The sequence below is a fragment of the Jaculus jaculus genome, chromosome 1 (assembly GCF_020740685.1).
Source record: "Jaculus jaculus isolate mJacJac1 chromosome 1, mJacJac1.mat.Y.cur, whole genome shotgun sequence".
NCBI lineage: Eukaryota > Metazoa > Chordata > Mammalia > Rodentia > Dipodidae > Jaculus > Jaculus jaculus.
Window position 1 is genome coordinate 150,924,911 of NC_059102.1, and position 16,416 is coordinate 150,941,326.

At 45.4% G+C, this 16,416-nt stretch overlaps 1 protein-coding gene across 4 annotated transcripts in view; it reads left to right on the top strand.

Annotated features, from left to right (window-relative positions):
• Camsap1 (calmodulin regulated spectrin associated protein 1) overlaps positions 1 to 16,416 on the top strand; it is a 91,583-nt gene that overhangs the window by 56,845 nt on the left and 18,322 nt on the right. The window contains exons 4-6 of one of the 4 annotated variants that reach the window (XM_045150195.1): positions 10,559 to 10,639; positions 11,429 to 11,461; positions 13,915 to 14,056. In XM_045150195.1, coding sequence (XP_045006130.1) covers positions 10,559 to 10,639; positions 11,429 to 11,461; positions 13,915 to 14,056 — 256 coding nt within the window. Of the gene's footprint in view, positions 1 to 10,558; positions 10,640 to 11,428; positions 11,462 to 13,914; positions 14,057 to 16,416 lie in introns of those variants that run through there. The other 3 variants (XM_004654089.2, XM_045150206.1, XM_045150215.1) reach the window with 3 other exon arrangements.

A 16,416-nucleotide genomic window follows, 5' to 3' on the forward strand; every position in this document is an offset into this window, starting at 1 on the left:
TACATCTGTTTGCTCTGTCTTCCTTGATTCCTTTGATTTCCTTGAACATATTTATAATCATTCTTTTGAAATCTTTCCTCAGGCATTTCTTATAACTCATTATCACTAGAGGTCATTTCTGATGCATCAATACTTTTTGGTGGATTTATATTGTCTTGATTTTTTTTGTGTTATGAAGTATATATTTTTGCATCTTGTATTAATTTAATCCTTGGATTTTTTAATTAACTGAAGTATCATTAGATGTATCAATCAATGTGATGTTATATATCTTCAGGGTAGGAGCTTAAGGTGCTAGGTGTGGCTCTTAAGGCTCTCAGAGTATCTCTAAATGTGACCCTAGATGTTGGGTTTCCCTGTTATGAGAGTATTCACGTAGGCTGAGTGGAGCAAAATACAGGCAGATTCTAAAATTTAACTAAATAATGTACACATTCAATGATAAATCCTGCCAGAATATTTATGCAGGAATAGGTATTATGATGACCAGATTCTCTAACAAAGTCACAGTCCCTTTGGGGGTGTGGTGCCCCACACTCTTAACCCTGTCAATTAGGAAGATAAGATTTATGGTCTGTTGAGGGTTCCCAGTCAGCTTGTGACCAAGTGAGTCCCTTCCCTACTGAACAACAGAGGAGGAAACAAAGGCACTATAAATCAGGAAGCAACAAATTACAAGCCCCAGATACAGTTTATTTAAGAATGGCAAATCCAGGGCTGGAGAAATGGCTTGGTGGTTAAGCACTTGCCTGTGAAGCCTACGGACCCTGGTTCGAGGTTTGACTCCCTAGGACCCATGTTAGGAGATGTGTAAGGTAGCTCATGTACCTGGAGTTTGTTTGCAGTGTCTGGAGGCCCTGGTGTGCCCATTCTCTTATCTACCTCTCTGCCTCTTCTCTCTGTCTGGCTGTCCATCTCAAATAAATAATTAGATAAATGGTAAACAACAAAAAAAAAAAACTTAAAAAAAAGAATGGCAAATCCGACCATCCATCAGATTTAACATAATCCCAGGTACCTTTTGGGATTGTTTTGATCTCAGTTATGCCACGCACCCACTTGGCTCCCTCTTTGCTGCACCGTGGGCTTGGGTAGGCTAGCTGGATCGCTGGACCACTACTCTGGTCACCTGTGCCTGGTGCTGTGTAGGTGAGCTCCTTTCCCTAGGTCTCTGGTACTCCTTGGTGCTTGTGGTGGGGGAGGGGAGGCTGTGGTTAGTGGCTCTAATTCTCTGCTGGTCCAAGTGATCTTCTTCCTCATTAGCCACTCCCCCATCCTTCCCTGCCATCCACCCTTCACATATTTTGAGTTTGCGAGCGGGCTGGCGTGACTGGAGAATCCCCTCACCTGGCTTTTCCTGTGGCTCAGGCTGGGCCTAGCGGCTGTGGCCCCCATGGACCTGGTGCTGCTGGTGCTGGAGCCGCTTCTGCCTGCCTGTGTGGGCTCTAGACGCTCTGGATCTCTCCTACTTCTCTGCTGCCGTTGGTATTTTCTTATACACCTCAGTTTTTAGTAGAAGAGTATATTTTGCTGTATTTTTGTTGTTGTTGTTGTTTTGGCTTTTTCTCCCCTGGGTTACTTTGGCTTGGTTCCTACACCACCATCTTAACCGGAAGTCTGGGTAATGTTTGCATGAGTATATGTTGAATGCTGTCATTTGCTTCTTCCGTGTCTGTAGAGCTGAACGTGTTTGGAATGCTGACCTGTCCTTCAGGGCCAACACCCATGAGTGGTGTGAGTATTGCTCTTGCATAGATTTATAGGCTGGAGTTTGATAGATTGATGATTTTATATATGTTTAATTTAAAAATATTGGGGTCTCATGCTGTAGTCCAGGCTTGCCTCAGATGTGACAAGTCTTTGGTATAAGCCTCCTCAGTGCGGGGTTGCACGCACAAGCCCCATGCTCAGCGTGCCAGTGATTTTTACAGTAGTGTTCCTGAGAGATAGCGGTCTACATTTTTGTTCTTGTAATGAATTTGTCTTGTTTTGGTGGTGCAGGCCTCAGAAGAAGAGCTCAGAAGTCTTCCTTTCTCTGTTCTATGCAGTAGTTTGTGATTGGTTTTATTTCATCCTCAGATCTTTGGGAGAACTTGCCTGTGATGCTGTCTGGGCTTGGAGCAATGAAGGGAAAGGAAGTTCTGTTGGAAATTTAAGTTCTATATATATTTGAAGTTATTTGGATATTTTGTCTAGTTTTGTTTCAGCTTTGGCAATTTGTGGCTTGTAAGTAGATCATCAATTGTAGGTGGTTAAAAATATTGGCATAAAGTTCTTTTGGGGGGGGTGGTTTGAGGTATAGTCCCACTCTAGCTCAGGCTGACCTGGAATTCACTATGTAGTCTCAGGGTGGCCTTGAACTCATGGTGATCCTCCTACCTCTGCCTCCCAAGTGCTGGGATTAAAGGTGTGCGCCACCACGCCCGGCTAAAGTTCTTTTTTTAAAGTAAAACAGATTTTTTAAAAATATATTTTATCTGTTTATTTGAGAAAGAGGTAGAGAGAGAGAGAGAAAATGGGTGTGCCAGGGCCTACAGCCACTGCAAAGGAACTCCAGATGCATGTGCCCCCTTGTGCACCTGGCTTATGTGGGTCCTAGAGAATTGAACTGGGATTCTTTGGCTTTACAGGCAGAAGCCTTAACTGCTAATTCATCTTTCCAGCCCAAAAGTTAATTTTTTAAATTCTTTGATGTCTATAGTGAGATCCTATTGTTTCTGGATACTGGTAATGTCTTTTCTTATTTCCTTCTTGTTGTCAGCTTTTTAGCTTTCCTTGTCATCTTCAAATACCTGCTTCTTGTTTTTATTTTCCTGCTGTTTAATCTCTACTTTCTCCTTTCACTTTTAGTTTTTCTATTCATTTTTAATTCAATTTGCTCTCTTTTTGTATTTATTATTTACAGGATCTTGCTCTAAGCCCAAGTTAGCCTTGACCTCACAGTAGTTCTCCTGCCTTAGCCTCCTGAGTGCTGGGATTACAAGCATGAGCCACCATGTCCAGTTCTTAAATTTTGCTATTGGTACATGGTAATTGAACATATTTGTAGAGCTCAGTGTGAAGTTTCCATACATGTATGTACTGCATAAGGTCAAATCAGGGCAGTCAGCATATTTATTTTATTAATTCATCTTTTTTGTGATGAGAGCATACAAAACCTCTCTTCTAGGGCCTGGGCATGTAGCACAGTGGCAGAATATTTGCCACGTGTACATGAGACTGTGAGTTCAACCCCTGCACTGTAAAACAAACAAAAAACAAAACAAAGCTGAACTTGTTAGCACATGCCTTTAATCCCAGCACTTGGGAGGCTGGGGTAGGAAGATCACCATGAGTTCAAGGCTCAAGGCCACCTTGAGACTACGTAGTGAATTCCAGGTCAGCCTGGGCTAGAGTGAGATCCTACCTTGAAAAAAGCAAACAGAAAAGCGCTCAATCTTCTAGTTGTAGGAGATGTAATTTCATGCTCTCTGTCATAAATTGCTAGATTTCAAATTTTCATATTTCGTTTCTTGGGCTGGAGAGATGGCTTAGTGGTTCAGGTGCTTGCCTGCATAGCCAAAGGATCCAGGTTCGATTCCCCAGGACCCATGTAAACCAGATGCACAAGGTGCCATGTGGGTCTATAACCAGGAAATTGGTGTTCTGGAATACTTTCTGAAACCACAATCCCTGAGTTCATATCTGCAAAGTAATGAAAGAATTGGCAATTTCAGATTTAAGAGAATGATTTTTAAAAAAACATGTGTTATTTAGATTTTACAAAGGAGTGCAGAATGGGAAGGCTGGGAGGTAAGGGGAAATAAAGTGGGGAAAAGAGAAGTACACCACATGGAACCCAAAAGCCCATGTGGGCCACATGTGGCTCAGGAGTCCACATGACCAAATGCTGATCTGGGGAGAAAAGTGTGGAAAGAAAAGAGAAAAGAAAGTTCAAGGAGCTCCTGCCATGTGGGGAGCTGGAGCGGATAAAGAACCCATGCGGAGAGTAAGGGTTGGAGTAGGGTTCTCCCCGGCCCCTAGGCTAAGCCCCTACTGGCTAGCCCAGGCCCACAGCTAAAAGTTTCCAAGTGATCAGAGAGCAAGAGAGCCTGTCCTCCCTTTGCAAAGGTATTTATAACCTTAGGTGGCAGGCTGTCTTTTGGTCCAGGTGTGCCAGAGGGCCAGCTGGTTGGTTTGGGCTAGGAGCTGTCTCAGAAAGAGATTAGCTGAACTTGACCAACCACAGTGTTTAACTCCTATAAAAGACCTCCTTCCCCAGGAGGGGTCCTGACTGTTTGTGGAAAAAGAGTTCTTTAGAACTAGATACGGAGAGAGTTAAAAAACAAAACAAAACAACTTTTCTGTCCTTTTTATCTACAGGGTCCAGTCACCCTAACTCTACCCCCTGCCCCCAGGTTTGGAGTTCGTTTGCAGTGGCTGGCTGCCCTGGCTTACCCATTCTCAGATCTCTCTCCCTCTTTCTCAAATAAATAAATAAAAATAAAATATTTTTAAAAAATTTTGTTTTTGTTTTTGCTTTGTGTCCTACATCTTAGTGTGTTGAACTTTTCATAATTCCTTTTTTAAAAACATCTTATTTATTTATTTGAGAGAGAGAGAGAGAGAGAGACAGAGTGAGAATGGGCACACCAGGCCCTCCAGCCACTGCAGACAAACTCCAGACGCGTGTGCCACCACTTGCATCTGGCTTATGAGGGCCCTGGAGAATTGAACCTGAGTCCGCTGAACCATCTCTCTAGACCTCATCATTCTTTTTAAATGTTGTATTTTCACTGGTAGATTCCTGTTTTATCAGTGGATTATCTAGGAAGGATTTTGCTTGGTTTTTGATGATTTGGCAGGGGTTTCATTCCAGACATATTTTTTGTGTTTTGTTTTCTAGCTTAGTTCTGTGGTTAGAGAGAGAGCTGTGTGCTTGGAATCCTGAGGTGACCAAGTCCCACTGGTGGCTGGTGGCACTTCCATCCAACTGCAGCCTTTTGGTTCTGTCTTCTGGTCCAGCTGTTGGTCCTCTGAGAGGACAAGAGTGTGGTGCCTCCTCCAGCTGTGGCATTGTCTCTTTCATGCTTCAGTTCTGTCAGCTGGGCTCTGTATTTTCAGAGTTTGTTATCCGGGATTTTCTATTTTGATGAATTTAACCCTTTGTCATTAGCAGTATCTGTCAGCAAGGGGTAGCTTCCCCAGCTCTCTGGCCAGCAGTGTTGGTCACCCCATCTCTCCCCTGCTTCCTGTCCTGAATGGTTTCTTGTGCATGCTGTGTAGTTGCCTTTTCCCACTTGCACAGTCACTCGCCAGACAGCCCCGCCTTGTTGGAGAGTCAGGACAGTTGACATAAGTGCAGCTGCCCTGCAGCTCAGTTTTACCACATCTTGTCTGAGGTCTGATTGTCTGTCTTCACTGTCCTTCTTACTTTGGGTATTTGTGGCTCTCCAGTGGTTCTTAGGGATTGCTGCGGGGTTATGCTCTGCGTTGTTAGGTTGTCATGGGCTGCTGCCTTCACAGCGATATATTCCATGGTAGCAGGAGGCTCATCTTTTCTCCTGGGGTCTTGATGTTACTGTCTCCATTCATTGTGTGGCAGCTCCACCCAGATACGTTCTTTCTTCTTCCAACAGTCAGTCATTTATTTGTTTATGTTGTGTTATTTTGCACCTGTGTTGATTGTTGCTGTGGAGGCTGGTGCTGGCAAGTGCCTTCTGGTGCCAACACCCTAGTTGTGTGAAGTTGTGGCGCAGTTCACCACCAAGACCCGGTACTGCCAGTGCAGGTGTCTGCACTGCACACAGGCACAGGGCTTCTTGGTATTCCAGGGGCATAGCCCCTTCTTCCTGCCCCTCCCTTCTTTTTTTTGAGGTAGGGTCTCACTCTGGTCCAGGCTGACCTGCAATTCACTATGTAGTCTCAAGGGTGGCCTCAAACTCACTGTGCTCCTATCTCTGTTTCCCAAGTGCTAGGATTAAAGGTGTGTGCCACCACGCCCAGCTAATATTTTTATTTTTATTTGTTTGAGAGAAAGAGTAAAAGAGGCAGAGAAAGAGCGATTTTTTTTATTTTTTTATTTTTTGAGGTGGTGGTTTACTCTAGGCCGGGTTGACCTGGCACACACTCTGTAGTCCCAAGTTGGCCTAAACTCACGATGACTCCTACTTCTTCCTCCTGAGTGCTGGCTTCTCAGGTTTTGCTGAATACCCAAGGCTAGCTTGGAACTCACTGCCTTAGACTCCCAAGTTCTGCACCACCAAACCTGGCTTGGTTTTGCTCTTGTGTAGTTGCTGCCAATGTCTCAAGTTTCTAAGGGTCTCCGGTCCCCATTTGGAGAATTGACTGGGCACCCATATTTCTAGCTATGTCATTTTCTCCTGCACAGTAGCTCCTTGTAGCTTTTTAAACAGGTTGTTTGCATGGCCATGCACTTATTTAGCTTTGCCTTTTCTAGAAAAGACTGGTGGTGTTCTTTTCAGAGGTACCACAGCTGGATATAGACCCCTGGATGACAGTCTTTCTCTTTGGGTGAAATGTGGACCCAGCCCCTGCTGCCAGGGCTTCTTGGTGAGGCAGGACTGGGCTGACAGTTATTGCCCCAACTGTGTTTTGTAGAATTCACTACTGACTGTGATGGCCTCATCTCCACTTGGAAAACGGTGGCTTTTCAGGTCTTCCTCCCGCCCTTGGCCTTGCTCTACTTCTTGGACCTCCACTTTGGGCTTTTTACATGTTGGAGTCTAGAGCCCTTTGTTTTCTTGCCCATGTGATTGGATGGGTTCGAGGTGTTTGGTTTGCAGGCTAGAGACATTGGCAGGCTAGAGAGATTGCACAGTAGGTACGACTACTTGCTCTGCAAGCCTGGGACTAGAGTTCAGATCCTCAACCTATATTAACCTAGCTGACATGCCTATGACAATGGGAGGCAAGTGCAAGAGAAACCCAAGGCTCGGAGGCCAGCTTGTCTGGTATCATTTGCAGAGGCAATTAAGAGAGACCCAGTCAACTACAAGATGGAAGGATGGAAGGTGAAGATCAACATACCAAGGTTGTCCTTCGACCTTCACATGTTTACGCATATGTACATCTGCCCCCTGCCAATAATCTTTCCTTGATTTTTTTTTTTTTTTTTTAGTTTTTCAAGGTAGGGTCTCACTGTGGCCCAGGCTGACCTGGAATTCTCTATGTAGTCTCAGGGTGTCCTCAAACTCATGGTGATCCTTCTACCTCTGCCTCTCGAGTGCTGGGATTAAAGGCATGAGCCACCATGCCTAGCTCTTCCTTCATTTTTTTAGTTGCCTTTATTTGTAAGCACAGAGAGAGAAAGGGGGACAAAGAGGGAATGAGGGAACAAATGAGTATGCCAGGGCCTTTAGCCATTGTGAACAAACTCCAGATGCCACTTTGTACATCTGGCTTTACATGGGTACTAGGGAATTGAACCTGGGCCATAAGGCCTTGCTGGCAAGCTTGTTTAAGTGCTGAGCCATCTCTTTAGCCCTAAATTTTTAACAAAATAATTTATATTTTTCTTTAAAATAGCCATCCTGGTAATGATTGCTAGAGTGACTCAAAGCCTATCACAAAGTACTGAGAAATGCCTGTGGAGAGCTTAGCATTAAAGGAGACATCTCTATCATATCCTCCTCGGCTTAGGAACCATTGCAGAAGAGGTGGTAGAAAGAATATAAGAGCCAGAGAAAGGAGAGAAGTGCTTATAGTGCTGTCTTCCAGACACAAAGTAGCCTTGATATTTGACTTCACAGTGGCTGAAGCTACCTGCACAAAGAGGAAAAAATGATGATATCAGGGATTAGAGAGATGGCTTATCAGTTAAGGTTCTTGCCTGAGAAGCCTAAGGACCCAGGTTCAATTCCCCAGTACCCATGTAAGCATAAGGTGGCACATACATCTGGGGTTCATTTGCAGTGGCTAGAGGCCCTGAAATGCCCATTCTCTCTCTTTTTAAAGGTTATATTTTTATTTATTTATTAGAGACACACATACACAGAATTCTCTCTTCATCTGCCTCTCTCTCTTTCAGATAAATAAATTATTTATATTTGTGGAAGTTGTCAATAAAAAAGGGAAAAAATAAAAACACCCTTTATTATTTTTTATTGACAACTTCCAAGATTGCAAACAGTATCCCATGGTAATTTTACTCCCTCCCCCCACTTTCCCCTTTACAACTCCACTCTCTATCATATCTCTTCTCCCTCTCAATCAGTCTGTCTTTTATTTATTTTAGTTTAGTTTTGGGTTTTCGAGATAGGGTCTCACCGTAGCCCAGGCTGACCTGGAATTCACTATATAGTCTCAGGCTGGCCTCAAACTCACAGTGATCCTCCTACCTCAGCCTCCCAAGTGCTGGGATTAAAGGCATGCACCACCATGCCTGGCTCCATTTTTTTCTTTCTTTCTTTCTTTTCTTTGTTTTGTTTTGTTAGACTGGCTGGTCAGGAAGTGATCACTCCTGTCCCTGCCCTCTCCTTGTTGGTTATAGGCATGTGTGCCCACCCCTGGATTTTGATGTATAATAGGGACCAAACTCAGGTCCTCATGCACTGACCTACTGAGCCATCTCTGTAGCCCCCATTAGCTTTCAAAAATATTTATTTGAGGAGGGAAGGAACAGAGAGAGAGGAAGAGGCAGATAGAATAGGTGTACCAGAGCCTCCAGGCACTGCAAATGAACTCCAGACATATGCACCACTTTGTGCATCTGGCATCTGTGGGTATTGGGGAATCAAACCTGGGTCCTTAAGTTTTGCAGGCAAGCGCCTTAACTGCTTTGAATGGAAATTTTCTGCCTTTTTTTTTTTCCAGTTTCAGTTCAAGTTTTTGTTTTTTATTTTATTTTATTATTATTTGTTTTAATTTTTATTAACATTTTCCATGATTATAAAATATATCCCATGGTAATTCTCTCCCTCCCCACCCCCACACTTTCCCATTTGAAATTCCATTCTCCATCATATTACCTCCCCATTACAATCATTGTAATTACATATATACAATATCAACCTATTAAGTATCCTCCTCCCTTCCTTTCTCTACCCTTTATGTCTCCTTTTTAACTTACTGACCTCTGCTTCTAAGTATTTCCATTCTCACGCAGAAGCCCAGTCATCTGTAGCTAGGATCCACATATGAGAGAGAACATGTGGCGCTTGGCTTTCTGGGCCTGGGTTACCTGACTTAGTATAATACTTTCCAGGTCCATCCATTTTTCTGCAAATTTCATAACTTCGTTTTTCTTTACCGCTGAGTAGAACTCCATTGTATAAATGTGCCACATCTTCATTTTCCACTCATCAGTTGAGGGACATCTAGGCTGGTTCCATTTCCCAGCTATTATAAATTGAGCAGCAATAAACATGGTTGAGCACGTACTTCTAAGGAAATGAGATGAGTCCTTTGGATATATGCCTAGGAGTGCTATAGCTGGGTCATATGGTAGATCAATCTCTAGCTGTTTTAGGAACCTCCACACTGTTTTCCACAATGGCTGGACCAGATTGCATTCCCACCAGCAGTGCAGAAGGGTTCCTTTTTTTCCACATCCCCGCCAACATTTATGATCATTTGTTTTCATGATGGTGGCCAATCTGACAGGAGTGAGATGGAATCTCAATGTAGTTTTAATCTGCATTTCCCTGATGACTAGTGACGTAGAACATTTTTTTAGATGCTTATATGCCATTCGTATTTCTTCCTTTGAGAACTCTCTATTTAGCTCCATTTTTCTGCCTTCTTGATGTGAGTTCACATAATATATTTCTGTTTCATGACAAATCATTCAGTCATGTGCCCTTTTACCTGTCTATAACTTTGACTATAGATCTGTGAGGACTGATAAGTATTTTTACCTATTTATAAATTTTATAATTATAAAATTAAAATTATATAATTTTAATATTATCTTGAATTACTGATTTCAGGAAAGGATACTTAAATTTCCAAGTTTATTGTTGGTTATTTCAAAGTCTCCCTCTACCCCAGGTTGACCTGGAACTCATTCTGTAGTCGCAGGTTGGCCTCAAACTCACAGCAATCCTCCTACCTCTGCCTCCTGAGTGCTGGGATTATAAAGGCATGCACCCCCTCACCTGACTTAAATTTCCAATTTTTAAAGGGTGTACAGCTCAGGTTTTATAACTTTATTTTGTGTCAGGGGAGGTGTGGCCCAAGACAAGGTAGGTCCTTTAGTGGGGTGTCAGCCAGACTGCTGTATACGTGCTTGTTGATGGCATTGGCAAAATGTGTGCCTTGTGCATAGGGTCCTCTGGCAAGTGTCTACTGCTGGTCTTTTGTGATTCTGCTGTACTGTGAGGAAGGAGCTTTGCACTGGTACTCGTGAGACATGCTGGCTTTCTGACAGCCAGGCTGTCTGTCATCCGTGACACAGGCTCCCCTTATTTCTGCATCTGTGTAGCACGCCTGATGACCCTCTATCTCAGAGCTGGAGTTTATAGCTGGTGAGGTGGGGGCAGTTCTCCTGGTGAAGTGCAAATGGCGGGGGGCTGTCATGGGAGAGCAATGTCCTTAATGCGTATTTCTTTTACTTTAGGTAAACCTTAAAATGAGAGAGATAACAGAGAAAGAAGTTAAATTAAAACAACAGTTACTGGAAAGTCCAGCTCAGCAAAAGGTAAAGAGTACATTTAATTTCTCTGGAGTGCCCTGAGCTAATACTGTCCATAGTTTTAAAGAAGGGTATCTTACTATTGCTCATTCTATATTTTTATTCACCAAAAACAAAGCCAGCTTCTTAGATTAAAGTCAGCTCTTTGGGTTCTACTAGATGATTCTTGCTGCTTAAGTGAGGTGTGATCATGGGCAGCCTCTTTTCCATCCCCCCAGAAGGGCTTGTGGTGTGTTGAACTGGAGGGGCTGAGGGCCGTTCCGACAGGATCAGTACAGCCCAAGCGGAGAGTGAGCTTGTGCAAGTCAGGACGCAAGCAGAAGATTCCTGTGCTGGTGGTCGTGAGGATCCCTGAACTGGCCTATGAGGGGCAGTAGGGCCGGTGCGTGCCTGAAGCCTAGCATGGGAGCGGGGCCAGTGGAAAGTGTGCGTCTTAGGAAGGGTGCAGATGGGGCGTGTTCCACGGTCGGTCAGTCTTTGGCCTTTCCTGGCTCGTTTTCTCTTTTAACAAGCCTGGGCATTTTAACAAGTGGGCAAGTCAGAGTATACTTCCAGCCTCGGTCCCCCGACTTTGCTGAGTTTAGAACTATTCTTTGCTACCAAGAAGGTTGGAATTGTGGAGGGGATGGGGTCACCTTCCAATCGAATCTCGTAATTATGTGGTGGTCACGCTCACTGGAAAGCCATTGCTGACCAGAGGCCGTCCCCACCTCTGGCATGTGAGCGTGTGTCACGCCACCCCTGGACCTGCTGTGCTGATGTTCCTCTCCACCTTCCTTCCCGCTTCCTGAGCAGTCTCCCTCCAAGTGGTATTGGAAGTTAGTGCCCGTAAGTGACCCAGGCCACCAGCCGCCACCTGCAGAGCCATCCTGTTGCCATCATGCGCTTCCATAAAATTGCTTGCACCCAAGACTGTTTTTATTTTTTTTTTGTTGTTGTTTGTTTAAATGTCTACCTGGGGATTTTGTTACACTCTGTCTGGCATGAGCTATGCTGGCCACACTTAACGGGCTTTGTAATGTAGTCTTTGGAATGCCGTGTTCCTTTTTGCCTAGGTTCCTAGTGATTTCTGTAAGTGACCAGTGTAGCACAGCTGATAGGACCCTCTAGGAGACACCAGGACTGCTGGTGACCTAGTGGCCTGTACCCCCTGCCCCATGCCGTGTTCCTTCTACTGTTACTTTGCCTGAGGGTGAACCTCCATGACCTTCCCTTAGTACCCGCATGTTGGGCTGTCAGGTTGGGAAGATGCTACCTGTTGAGGTGCAGGTAGACTGTTCTTGCTGCTGTTTCCAGTTCATGTGTCTTCCTTGTGGCCCTCCCTCTGGTGCCTGCACAGAGTGGGTAAGGACGTGCCCATGTTTCCAGGTAGGGTCTGAATCAGGCTAGCTGAGATGCAGGGTTTCTATAGATTATGTGTTAATTTTCACAAAGAAAATTTAAAAGCAAGGATTTGGTTCCACAGTTTCAGCAGTGCTCCACCTGGTGGCCCTGTGGAAGTGGACCAGTTTGTCACTGTCCCTACAAGAAATGCCTGGTACTGGGTGGTGCCTTTTCTTGTGACTGTTTGGGCACAGATCTCTCACAGATGGGTTTGTGTGTGGCCTTTTGATTGTCTGGGCCCTGTAGCTTCATTATTTAACCGATTGTTCTTGGGTTCCCTCCTGAGGGCCCACTTAAACTCTGCCGTGCTTCCACCTGGCAGGCCACCTTCGCCTGAGGCATTAGCAGGAACACTGAGGAAACATGCTTAATTAGTGTTTGACTCTTAATCTCTCAAGTCTTGAGTGTGACCAAGGCCATGGCTTACAAACACAGCTGTCCTACAGAAGCTATGGCTTCAGGTGAGCTTTATGGCAGCTGAAATGTGACCCCTAAATTCCCTTTATTGGAAAGTTGGTGGCTTTCCTACCGTGGGATTCAGTAAATAAACTAACAAGAAAAAGTGGTAAAGATTGACAGGTCATGAGTCAGTCTCACCTGAACATTTTTTAGCTAGAGATTTGAAGTCCTGGGGTGAGCAAGACAGTCACACGAGCCCTCTGGGCCCCAGTAGTTCATTATCAGTCTGGTTAACCTACCCACGCCATCCATCTTTACTCAAGAAACCATTTGCTTTACTGCATGCCTGCTCACTCCCTGTCTGTCGTCTCTGTGGAAGCCTGGCCTGGCGCATGCTGTGCTGCACTGCATGCTGGAACCTGTGGACTTTGCACGCGTGGTACAGTATATGGCGGGCCACCTGTGGTAGCACGTGCCATGGGTTTTGAGAAACAAGTTAAAGTGTGTTGGAACATACCATTGACATGAAATAAGCCTTGTTGCTGAATCTGAAAGGGTTTGTTACAAGCATATTAAGCATCGTGATTGGTGATTCTGTGCCATGTACTGAGATACTGAAATACCAACCTGCAGTTTTAGATTGCTGAGACGGTTCTTCGAGTTGGTCTCACCTGGGGAACTCTCAGAAACCTGTATTTCTCATCGTAGGCCACACTGGCTTTCTTCTCTAGTTTCTATTACTTATCTTCCCCTTCTGGAGAAAATGTAGCTGGTGGGCATGCTTTCCTGGGGGCAGCAATACAGCAAAGAGCAGTGGCCTGCAGCTCTCTGGGCCCTGTGCCTGTGCGGAGCAGCCCCTCCAGTAAGCTGGTGGCCCCTGTGAGGGCAGGGCTGGGGCCCTGGTGCTGCGCTCAGGGCTCAGGTGGACAGAGGCACTGGCCTAGGCATTGTTTCCTGAGCACCATGCAGCTGTGCTTTCCCCATGCTTCACTTGCTCTTCTTAGTGGCTGGTGGTAGCACTACGAGAAATTGTGTCTCTCCTGGTTTCCAAAATTTCTCCCAACTATCTATTAATATGCTCTTTTGTATTTTCTTCATGGCCCCTGTTAATGCTGATTATGTAGAAAGTAACAAGCTTGGTTTTTCCAAGCATCAGGATGCTCACCACTTAACTTGTTTCTCATTAGTTTGTAGTGTGTCAGCTTGTGGTAGCGTAGATGAATGTCCTGCCTCTTTCCCATATGTACCCACTGCCCGCGTCAATTTAGAATTAGACTGGCCCTGTTGGCGTTGGGTCTCTGCTATCTAGTGTAGCTATAGAGCCTGGTCCCTGGATCTGACGTGAGTGCTATGGGCAGAGGATGTCATCCAGGTGACTGCAGTTGTTCTCCGTGTGGCTGTAGGCTTTGTGTGAATTCTTGTTCCAGCAATATACCTGTACCATACACGGGGTGAAGCAACCTCACACGCAGAGACCATTTTCCTTTTATCAACTGCAGGTCCGCTATCGGCGAGAGCAGCTTTCCTCTAGGCAGTCACCCTACTTCCCGTTGTTGGAGGACTTGATGAGAGACGGCAGTGATGGCGCTGCTCTCTTAGCGGTGGTTCACTATTATTGCCCAGAGCAGATGAAACTGGATGGTGAGTGGAGAACGTCTCCCCTGAACAGACCCAAAAGGCAACCATGTGCATCTGATATGCAGATAAGAAAAGCCAAACAAGGACGTAGCTCGGAATCCTTGTGGCAGTTGGGATAGTAGCACACAGATGGGAACGCTGGGAGTCTGCACGCTTACATGTAGCTCACGTTTTATTGATGCAGAAATTGCCCATTGAAGGTATTTGGGTAACTTATCAGAATATTTGTGACTTTACCTATGTTTCAGAGTGGGCAGATTTGAAAATCTTAACTCAGTGACTTAAAACATTGCCTTGAACTTAAGCTAGACTCAGTGGCACACTTGCATAATCTCAGCATTTGGGAAGCTGAGTTAGGAGACCAGGTTGGGGAACATGTGCTGCCTAGTGAGACCCTGCCTTAGACATAGAAAGAAGAAATGGCTGTGTCATGTCCCACAGCACTTCTGAACCTCTTTTGCATGTTTGCTGTAGAGCTGTTCTGATAGCAGCGCTCCCTCTGGTTGCTCATGACCTGCAAGGAGAAGTGAATGACTGAGGGGCATAGCTCAGACACATGCCGGGGTTCTTGAGGACCTTGCTGTCTGGAGTGGGCAGGTAGAAGCCTGGGACCTGACTGATGCCCACAGTGGAGCATTTACTGTCTCACACTTTAGTCCTGCATGGCTCTGCTCAATGTTGCTCCTAGTCCAGGGACAGCCACGTAAGATTAATGAGGACAAATGGTCTCACAGACCAGATGTGACTGTAAAGCTGAGGAGAGCCTCAGGCACCAGGAAGGGAAAGCTTGTGAATGGTGTGCTAGGGCCGTTGAGCCTGAATCTTCACATTCAGCTGACATTGGATTATTAGGACCTTCTGGGGAAAGGGGTAAGAAAAGCCCCACCTTGCATCCAAGAAGATGCTGGAGAGGCTTCTCAGGCCCTTATGTCCCTTGAGGACAGGAGGAAATGGGGCTAGGCGCCACCTCATCTATTTGGCCGAGAAATCCTGGGGAAAAGGCCAGTGCCAAAAGCAGTCACAAATGCTAAAATATGTCTGGAGACAAAGCTCGGTGGCGGAGTGCTTTTCTAGCTTGCGTGAGGCCCTAGGTTCTGTCCCAGCACCACAACAGAGCTAAGTAAAATGGTTTAGTGCTACTGGTGGCCCTGTAGGAGCTCCCAGTGCAGCTGTGCTGGTGGGAACACCTCCCCAACCATACTTTTCAAAGGAATGATTTGGAGCCAAGGCGTACATGGAAGCGTGGACAAGAATGCAGAACTACTGAAAGACATGAAGGAAGAAGTAGGGACTGTAAGGAAGGTGGGGCAGGCAGTCATCTTAGAGCTGCTGTGGTTTTCCGTTAACCCTCCAAATTGTAGCAGCTATTTTTATTTTGACATCCTCCCCTGATTTTGTTTCTATCTGTTTTTGTTCCTTTTGAGGTAGGGTCTTACTCTATCCCAGGCTGACCTGGAAGTCACTATGTAGTCTCAGGGTGGCCTTGAACCCATAGCCATCCTCCTACCTCTGCCTCCTGAGTGCTGGGATTAAAGGCATGCGCCACCACCTCTGGCTGTTTTTGTCTCGGAGGCAGGTTTTGCTATGTAGTTCCAGAGGATCTGGAACCTGGCTAGCCTTGAGCCTACAGCCCTCCTGCCTTAGCCTCCTAGATAGGTGTGTGCCACTGTGCCCTGCACATTTCTACCTTTTGTACTCCTGCCTGCTATGGTCTCTCTTTAGCTCTGTTAGCCTGCTTTTAAACTTGGCCTACAAAAGGGGATTTTTTTTTAATTTTTTATTTATTTGAGAGCGACAGACACAGAGAGAAAGACAGATAGAGGGAGAGAGAGAGAGAATGGGCGCGCCAGGGCTTCCAGCCTCTGCAAACGAACTCCAGACGCGTGCGCCCCCTTGTGCATCTGGCTAACGTGGGACCTGGGGAACCGAGCCTCGAACCGGGGTCCTTAGGCTTCACAGGCAAGCGCTTAACCGCTACGCCATCTCTCCAGCCCCAAAAGGGGATTTTAAGGCAGAAAGTAATACTAGACCTAGAGTCCTTTATTAAGATAAGGGGGCAACCTACAGGACATTAAGTAGATTTGATAAAATGACTACAGGGGAAAGTTGACAGCCACACCCATAACAACTGAAACTGACAAATAGGAATTTAGTTAAGGCCATAGAAGACTTCCATACAGGATTGGCTGATTTCATCCAGTGTACCTGCCATTATGAAATTTGTTCTGAAAAACGGATGGTCAAAATAGCATTTACAAATGAAAAATGAACTTGGCCAAGGCAACAAAAAACAGAATTGCACCAGATAAAGCCAAGCATTAGAAATTGGTAACAAATGGTTGGGTTCTTATCTTATCTTCCCC